General features: G+C 48.0%; 1 protein-coding gene across 1 annotated transcript in view; it reads left to right on the top strand.

The window, feature by feature from the left end:
* Window positions 1-9,797, top strand: part of LOC135815281 (peroxisome biogenesis factor 2-like) — a 24,102-nt gene extending 14,305 nt beyond the window's left edge. Inside the window, exons 8-10 of the mRNA XM_065328561.1 lie at window positions 805-852; window positions 5,386-5,637; window positions 7,813-9,797. Coding sequence (XP_065184633.1) covers window positions 805-852; window positions 5,386-5,637; window positions 7,813-7,908 — 396 coding nt within the window. The 3' untranslated portion in view covers window positions 7,909-9,797. The remainder of the gene's footprint in view (window positions 1-804; window positions 853-5,385; window positions 5,638-7,812) is intronic.
* The last annotated feature ends 203 nt before the right edge of the window (window positions 9,798-10,000 follow it).

The raw sequence follows: 10,000 nt of genomic DNA, 5'->3' as shown, positions 1-10,000 counted from the left end.
ACAAGTACTAGGTGTCTTTATGATTGTGTAGCCTACTAGTATAGCTGTCATGAGTGTGTACTACTAATAGTATAATATACTCTGCGCTGCATGCACTGCGCGTATAAGAAATTAAATTTTAAAAAACGCAAAATAATCGTAATCGGTAATCTAAACGATTGTTCGATCGTTAGAGTTATCAAACGAGTACTCGATTATTCGGTATAATCGTTTCAGCCCTATATAAAAGCCGCGGCTTATATGACTTTTTGGGGGTAATTTTGCAGGCTTCTATATGAGCCAGGCTTTCTATACAAGACAGGTATTTTTATGTATGTCAACACTAAGACCAGGCTTAATGTCAACACTAAAACCAGGCTTAATGTCAACACTAAAACCAGGCTTATATGCCGGCAGTGTATCTTGAAAACCAGGCTTCTATTCAAAACAGGCTTCTACATGAGACAGGCTTGAATACAAGACACTACGGTACTTGTAATAACAAGATCGAAACAGTTAGCTGTCCGGAGATTGAGTAGTTTCCCAAGTACCGTATTTTCCGGAGTATGAGCCGCACCCCCCCCCCCCCCATTTTTTGCCACGAAATACAAACATCCTACCCTATAGTATTTACCACCGTTAATTTGATCATCGTAGTCTATTAAAGCCGCACCCCTTTGTTGGGTGAATTTTGAGTGTTCAAAGTGCGACTTGTACGCCGGAAAATGCGGTATGTATTGTTACTATAGCCCATTCTCTTTGTGCATGTAATGGTTTGAGTCACCAGCTTCTTCTCCGTCCGATCACCTGTCCTGTTATGTCCAGGTTGGATTTGACTTCCTCAACCGCGAGCTGCTCTGGCATACGTTTGGTGTAAGCTGTGCTTGCAGGACTTAGCTACAGTCGGGTTCGGGTTAGGGGTTTCCAGATTATCTTTTTGGGTAATGGGGTATTTTTTGGATCTTTTGGATTTTTTGAATTTTGGCCAATTCTACCCTTTTTAGGTGTTTTGGAAATCTGGATACCAGAGCATCCGTCACCTTCTTGTTTTTGGCAATGACAGCGAGGAATTCGTAAACTACATACTAGTACATAGCAGAGTTCAGTGCCACTGCAAGAAAGACGAGGTCTTGCATGTGCATACCTTACTAGCCGGTACATGTACAATCATGTAAATTGTAAGACGGGTTGTGCTACTCTGAGCATCTTCATACACAGTTTCAACACACTAGTAAGTAAGCGAACGACAATGCAGAGCGATGAAGGAAACTGGTGCTTCACCGACATGAAGCAAGCTAACATTTTGTAACTGTATTTGACTAAAAAAAAAAGGAAAAAAGTACCGTATTTTCCGGAGTATAGTGCGCACTTTAGATGTGCTATTTTAGGCCCTAAATCGCAGGTGCGCACTATGCTCCGAATATGAAATGCATGTACTTCAATGAAGATTGAAGTGCGCATCCCCAATGAAGATTGGGGGTGCGCGTTATACAAAGGTGCGCACTATACTCCGAAAAATACGGTAACTTATCGTGTCCGTTCCCAAAGGGAACTACTCACACCGGCCGCGAACACCCAGTAAACCCACTCAAACATGCAAGAACACCCAGTAAACCCACTCAAACATGCAAGAACACCCAGTAAACCCACTCAAATATGCAAGAACACCCAGTAAACCCACTCAAACATGCAAGAACACCCAGTAAACCCACTCAAACATGCAAGAACACCCAGTAAACCCACTCAAACATGCAAGAACACCCAGTAAACCCACTCAAACTCAAACATGCAAGATAATACACATCATAACCCGGCGAACCTTGAAGTTTCAACACCGGCCGGCAGGGGAACTATGTAGACAATGGATACTGAGTAGGGGTGAAAGGGGTGATCCGGGTAACCCGGGTACCCGTCTGTTTAGCTGCTGATCCGTTAGCAAACGAGTACCCGTTAGTCGTGTAGGATTGTAGGGTACAGTATTATAAGCTTGCTTGTACAGTTGTACAGTTCAGTGCACAGTTTTGAGTGTGTTTTTCCTCGTTCAATCCTGCTACACATCACGATATCCATTGTAGCTACGACTATTTTGACTGTTTGCATGTAGCGCAGTGATTGTGCACGCTGTGCTTGTCGCGGTGTAGTGTACTTGCATGACTTCGCATATCCTCCTGGCGTGAAATCCGGAAGGCTCCTGTAGCTAAATTGTTGCCCGAAAATCTCTCTCCTATCAGAATGCCTGTAAAAGACATGTTGCGCTTACGATCCCAAGCAAATGCAACGTTTTTGGAAAAAGTATGGCGGATAAAGGGTACCCGATAACCCGCCCGTTAAGCCAGATACCCGTTTGTTACCTTAAAGGGTAACCGTTTCACCCCTAATACTGAGAGATATGCCAGCATGATTCCGACAGTGCAAAACACAAAGGATTATAGTATGGAATGAATTTTAAGTATAACTCAGTGACACAACTGAAGAATTAATTTTAACTTAATACGGTCACGGTGAAGCACAACAGTCACCCATGGCTACTTGAATTATAACGATGCTACTGCCGCTCGGTGGCACCAGGCCGGCGGAAGTCGCAGTGTGGTGACAACTCCAGTAACGCGAGGCTCACTTCTTGCCGTGGTTGTGCTGCAACACCAAGGATGTTTCAATGTAATCCTCTAGAGCTCTTTCCTGCTGAGTATCGAAGGAACTCTCCAGGAGGCTGAACGTGCGCTCTGCAGCTGCTGAGCTGGGCTGTACCAACAGCAGTCGCCGAAAGGTGTGAGCCCAGGCCTTGTGGTCCCTGGCATTGGCTTTCCGCCAGGTGATTGGCTCGACACTCTCATGCACATCTTCGGCAGCAGCAAGGCATTGCGGCAACTCCTCCTTCATATCTCCAATCTCGGCCTGTGTGATGAAAGGAAAGGATTGCAGGGCATTGACGTCTTCAGGTGCAGGCAGAGTATGCGCCACTCTCCGGGAATCGCACAGCCGTGCAGCACGGAATGCAGTGACAAGTGGATAAAGAGCACCACCTTCACCGAAACGCTGCTGGAAGTACAGCTTCGCACGTGGAATACATTCCAGTGCAAATTGCATCCATGTGTTGACTGCTCCAGGTTGGATGCCACCAAGACGTTGGGCCACAGCGTTAGTAGATTGCAGGTAGATGGGATCTGCTTCAATGAAGTGCCATAGGGAACAGATCACCTCATACGCCTGCAGACAGAGTGTCCCATTTCCCTCAAGCTTATATATCACATTAGTGAACGGACGACCAAACTCCACCGAGACTGCTAGTTGCATCTGCAGCCGACCTCGTGCTCCTGGATGGTTGCCTTGAGCCGTCTGCGTATGGTACCATGGTGTTCGCCATCGGCCTCGACACTTTGGAAGCCGACCACATCACCAAACATGTCGTGCATTCCATCTCGACCACCACCGAATTCTTCTGTGACTCCGCACAGACGCGCCGCTCAGCGTGCGGAACTCAAGTCGGGATTTGGGGCTATGCGAAAATAGCTGTATCCATGTCATGGCGAAGGCATCCAGCTCTTCAGCCTTGATGGCGCCGCCCACATGGTCCAAGGTGTGGGCGAAACAACCAACATCCATCATGCCAAGATACAGCATGCGGATGCTGAGGGTGGCCACATCATTGACGGACGCTCGGTCGCGCATTGTCGCAATGAGGAGGGATGGCTGTACTTGGTACGCAGTTGCCAGTGTGTGGATAAATGCACGCGCTATCTGCTCTCCAGTAAGCGACTTTGCAGCTAGCATGAGGCGCACCAAGTATCGGTGGATGGAGAAGTCGGCATCGACTACCCTGACAATTATGACCATGGCTTCGCACACTTTCGTGGTGCCATCAAAGATGATTGAGATACGCTTTCCAACAATGGCAGACTTGACATGATTGACCTCCCTCTCTCAGCTGCTTGGCCTTCTTGGATTAACGACAACTCATGGCGACATGCTGTGCAGTACAGCTTGCCAGAGCGGACTTCCAGGATTTCTCCAGGGAACTCAGATGTGCGATACTTGGGTCCCTTGGTCTTTGGTGCATTCTGCTGAGACGGGGGCGTGTAGGATCCCTTCTTGCTCGATCCCAAATTCTTGGCAACAGACCGCTTGATCCGAAGCTGTTGGTGGGCGCAGACGACTTAGGAGACTGAGGGCAGAAGGCTGCACAGGTGTTTCTGTTTCGATTTCATCCTCGGACTCATTCTCAGAGTTACTGCCTAGGGCAAATATGGGGTACTATTAGTATCCCATTTTCGATAGTACCCCATTTTTTGGGGCAGGGCATGTACCTGCAGCAGGACCCTCACTATGCTTACTACTCACTATCTTTCCCGGCAACAGCCGTCACTAACAGACGCTACTAAGTAGCCGCTAAGTGACAGCTTCCACTTTACGGCCTCGCGAGTGCCAAGAGAAAACACGAGCAATGACACACACACGCCGCTGTGAAGTATGGACACTGGGTAGCGCCAGACGCTACTTCTACAGTTCTACTACATTGTAGTACAGCCAACATGACAACGGTACTGTACTGCTCGTAACCTATATCGCATAGCCTGTTCTGGAATTTATTTTGTTGACAGACGACGACAAGCACTACAACTACAGTACAAAGTACTGTTCTTGAAACACCAGGTGGTGGTGCGCTGTAGAGTCCACCGTGTGCGGTGTTGGGCCGGTCTACACTAGCTGCACTGTGCCTCAGATCGCAGCGCGTGGCCGCGTGCCCGCCATTATGTTACGTCATGGTTGCCATGGCAACAGGCAGATCATTTTTTGGATCTTGGCTGTTTTGGGGAATTTTTAAAGATTTTTGGATAGTATCATTCCTCTTTGTAGCTATAGTATCATTTCTTTGGATTTGTATCTTGATTCTCAAAACGGTATCTTGTACATGTAACTCAATAATATTCAATTCTTTGCGTATAGTCTGGGAACTCTTCGTTCGGGTATAGGGGTTAGGGTTGGTTCACATATCGCCGGTACGCGCCGGGAGGGGGGGGGGGGGGTGTGTGTGCATGCGTGTGCTACTGTAGACTGTACAGGGCTGAGTGCATCTGTGCTGTGGGTTTGGAGCGGTGAGGTGCTAGCCAGGATATTGGGTTGTGATCCGATCATTGGTTACTGTGTGTTAGGTAACTGATTTTATTTCAGCTCATACATGTAGAAAACTAAACTATACTTGTTTTGCCACAGCTCCAGGAAAGCACCATTAGCTTTGCACTCCAGCATGAGACATTCGGACAAATGCCTAGTAATGTGGCTGAGCTTAATGGGCCCCACTCCATTATTCACCCCAGTGTCTGGAGATATGTGGATTTTGTAGAAAAAAAACAAAACAAAAAACTGTAATTGATTTCATCTGTTGATTCTTGATGTCCATGTCTTCAGGAGTTTCTCCTCTTCCTATTGCCGATGATAAGCGTCCACCGGCTGAAGCTGGCGCTCAGATCCTTCCTGGCTAGGTTCCCTGGCATGCAACGCCTGTTGGGAATATCAGCGTTGGTCAGTGGCTCGTCGCAGGCAGCCTCTCAGCCAATTTCGCACACGTCGCCGCCATTGGAATGCGCCGTCTGCGAGAAACTGGCCACGTGCCCGCACACCGCGGACTGCGGGCACTTCTTCTGTCACTACTGTGTTACGGTAAGGGAGTGCTGTTTGTCACGTTGTTTGTTATATTGTTTGTCACATTGTTTGTCACCTTTGTTGGTTATATTGTTTGTCACATTTTCGTCATTATTGTTTGTCACATTGTTTGTCACATTTTCGTCATTATTGTTTGTCACCTTGTTTGTCACATTGTTTGTCACCTTTGTTGGTTATATTGTTTGTCACATTGTTTGTCACATCGTTTGTCACATTGTTTGTCACCTTTGTTGGTTATATTGTTTGTCACATTTTCGTCATTATTGTTTGTCACATTGTTTGTCACCTTGCTTGTCACATTGTTTGGCACATTGTTTGTCACACTGTTTGTCACATCTGTACCATTAGTCCGTTGCACGGAAACCCATTGAAGAATACATGTACTGTTGTGGATATTGACATCCGTTGAGAAGTCAAGCAGGCGCAGGGCGCTGGCCTTGCAGCGGTGAGCACTGCTGGTCCGTTGTTGCAGCGTGTACGTGAACTACAGTGCATGTACGCGCTGCCGGCGCCCCGGTCATCACATCGGATTTCAATGTCCACAGCAGTGGCAGCACAGTGAAATTTCACTATAGACTACAGTCAGACCTCGCTTATCCGCACACATCCGTTTCCCACAAAAAAATATCCGGATAGGCGAGGGAACCGGATAGTCGAGCACACATACTGTATGTATGCACGTCATATGCTGTAAATCTGTGACCAGCGATTTTCTTCCGGATGGCGAGATATCCGGATAAAAGAGGACCGGATAAGCGAGGTCTGACTGTATGGTGTTCCTCCAAGGGGCATACACATCTGTACTTTAAAGCCGACGGACTGTGTACCTAAGACCCAGTGATTGGTGTAGCATAATGCGGAGTAAAAAAATTTAAAAAAATTAGAAAATTCGACGGGTTCGCGTACCGGGCAGGTCAAGAACAAGGAGTCGTACAACTCCCTGGTCAAGAACCACCTTTCCGCTTCCGTGGGACGCCACCACCCCATGATCAGGCGTCAGATGCGGCTCCTAAACGGTGGGGGAGGATAGGTCAGATCCACCAACCATGCGGAGTCCTAAACCAATAATCACATTCCGGTACCACAGTACTGTACGCTTTGTCCAACGTACTTTATACTGAGGTTTTGCTGTATAACTGCAATGTACAATGTACAATGTAGTGCAGGGCGCGAAATAACGGTCGGACATCGGACAATTTCCGACCGTTTACGGTCAGTTTCCGGATGTTTTGTACATATCCGGACAAAGTGTCCGCGCACCTTTTTGCAAAGCACAAAAAAGAAAAGGCACTTCAATCTTTTGTCTCATAGTCATTAGTGATGTCGTCTGGCAAGAGAAAGCCAAGCACCTCTGATGCGGGTGCTCCTCTTGGAAAGAAGCCCAGAGGAGTCAAGACGACCACTTGTGACAACTGGGTCGCCGAGTATGATAGGGAGCTTTCAACTACTTCTGTTTGGCTGAGCTATGAGCGCAGTCCCTCAGATCGTAGCGTTGTCGAAAATTTGAAGTGTAAGATGTGTTCCCGTTTTGTTGATAAAATTCGCAGCAGCAAGAATTTTTCTGACTCCTTCGTCGTTGGCTCAAGGAACCTGAAAACGTCAGCCTTCAAAGATCATGCTGCTTCTGAAATGCATCGTCGTGATAACATTTCGATGGTATTAATTCTACACTGAACATTGTGTGATTTGATGTGAAAGTTGCATGTCCGGACATGTCCGGCCATTTTTGCAACTGGCAGGACATTGTGTCAGAGCATATTTTAATCCTTAGCGCATGCCCTGTAGTGCAAACGCTTTGCCAGTGCCAGTGTGTGCTTGTGTACACAAGTGTCTGTGATAAGTCACTGATACAAGTACAGTGGTCCCTCTATAATCCGGCACCATTTGTGCCACGGAAATCTGCTGGATTAGGGAGGGTGCTGGATTAACAAATCTGATCCACTGCTGCAATGTGCATGAAGAGGACATTTGGCTACTGAAAATTGTGCTGGTTTATCGAGGGTGCTGGATTATAAAGTGCCGGATTAGAGAGGGACGACTGTACCACTTAGGGAAGTTAGGATGCATATAGTTTGAATTTCACCGGAAACTCTGGAGAGAGGTATAATTCCAGCATCACTTTTTTGTTTGAGATCGTCCCTGTGTTTCTGCTTTCGTTCTTGTGTGCTCCAGGCCAATGTCCAGGCAGATGAGTTCTTCTCCTGTCCGCAGTGCAACTGTCAGATCAGATCTGTGCGGCCAGTCGCCGTTGACAAGCCTCCATCGTGACCGGACGGTTTAGTGTAGAAAGGAATTCCAGGACTGTGACCATGCTGCATGGCTGATCAAGTAGAAAGGCAATGGTGTCGCTCGGTCTACATGTGAGCGAGCTTGACCGTCTACCATCCAGTGGTCAACCGTGCTCGGCTTTCCTGGCTCGATGTCCGATGATAATTATCCCTCCAACTGCGTGTGATTGAGCTAAACTATCTTCTAACCAGCGTTCAATCCCGTTCGGCTTTCCTGTCTCGATGTCCGATGATGTCTATCCGACTATGTACGGGCTAAACCGTCCAAGATCCAGCAGCCAATCCTGCTTCGCCTTCCCGGCACTCATCGTTATAGTTGTGAGGCAGGTGTTACGATGACAGGGACATGAAAAGATCCGTTTGCCTGCAGTGACGTGCATGGTATCGAACGCCACCGCGGGAAGCCGAGCGTCGGTGAGCAGTGTGGATGTGTCAGTTCTGCTCCGTGCGTGAGGTCCAGAACGTGCCAGTAGTCGGAACATCGCGGCGATCCGAGCGACCTCTGCCGTTCCCCTGCGACGAGCAGGCCTCCCTCTTGCCTTCGCATTTGCACTTGTCCCCTGTGGCGTACTGGCTGGCAACCTCTTTGGCCTGTGGAGCGCGCTGGTCTGAACACGTGGTGTGTGTGTGTGTTGCAGCACTCCTGTACACGCTTCTTGTACTGCTGGGCATTGATGATTGGGTCAGGCAGCAATGATGTCACCACACCAGCAATGATGGCACCACACCAGAAATGATGTCACCATACCAGCAATGATGTCACCACATTGTAGGCTCCTGCAAGTGCTGAGGTCAGGAACTCAATGCACTTGTTTCAGCTGCTTCTGGCAGCCATTTCAGTCTTCTAGCAAAACGTCGGAATGCAGCAACTCAACGTCTTTCACATCGTGTGCTCGTTTCCTTTACTGAATGTTGGCCCGAGCGTGGTATGCATCCAAATCCTGCTGGCAGCGCAGCTGTGTAAACATATGCACACAGGTGCTCGTGGACAGTAGAAACTGGGGACACAAGATTGACAGAACTGCATCATTCAGCATGACCTGACACTGAGCTTGCCTGCGTGTGGTTGATCCGATATCAACGTGCTATGATGAACATACTTGGACTAAATTGCATGTAAGTTACTTGCGCGTATCTCCGTCACACTCCATCGCATCCATCTTACGCTCTCGGCTAGCTTTCATGCCTAGCAGCCATCACCACCACCATTATTATTATTTATCACAGCATCTCATAGCACAGTGAGAACACCGGCCAATGCAAAGAGAGAGGGTGTTAGCCAACCACGGCAAGGAAGGGAGAAGGGGAGGAGAAGAAAAAGGAACCGGCATGGATAAGCATAACAAGGCCAGTTCTGTTGACTACACTGTTAGCGTAGCAATGGTGGAGAGTTGTGTTGCGTTGCTGCCTCCCTGTGCACATGTTGCAGCGGCGTCGCACACGCTACGGTCACTACGGTATTGACCGTACCACTCTTTGTCCCAGCTACCCGGGAATCAATAAAATGAGCTGGTCTGGACTCAAAATTTCCCGAAATGTTCAGCTCAGGCACCCTTCCCCCCACGAGTAAATTGCACTTCAGATGGCTGACCGTGCCACACTGAAATACCGTCCGAGACCCGATGTGCTGTCATGCTTGCATCACTGTGATAGACATTCCCCAGCTGAGCCATTCCGCTTGCGTCCACTTTGAAAGCCTTTCAGTATCATATCGTGCTTTTTCTCATGCCTTTTTCCTGAAAATATGAATTTTTGTAGGACTACATGGCCTTGAGTTTTGTTTTTGACTTTTTGGTGTACGAGAAGACCACTGACTTGGCCCATGTCAAGTTGGTTACCCTTGTTTCAGTCAAGTTAGGTGCCGTTCGGATGGTTTCGACTCGCCTGTCTTTGATAGGCAAGGGAGCACACATGTTGCTGTGACCAAGATTATGCAACAATGCAAGGCGTTGGACTGGGCAGGTTTGATGCACTCTTGCAGTGGTGTAGATTACAGTGGTGTAGATTACCTTGCAATGCGCTCTACAATGTACTACAAAGTCTACAATACTGTCAGGGGTCTCTCTCTCTCT

This window comes from Sycon ciliatum, chromosome 1 (assembly GCF_964019385.1).
Source record: "Sycon ciliatum chromosome 1, ocSycCili1.1, whole genome shotgun sequence".
Classification (NCBI taxonomy): domain Eukaryota; kingdom Metazoa; phylum Porifera; class Calcarea; order Leucosolenida; family Sycettidae; genus Sycon; species Sycon ciliatum.
Note: the sequence above shows the minus strand (reverse complement) of the source record. Positions and strands in the feature narration are given on the sequence as shown.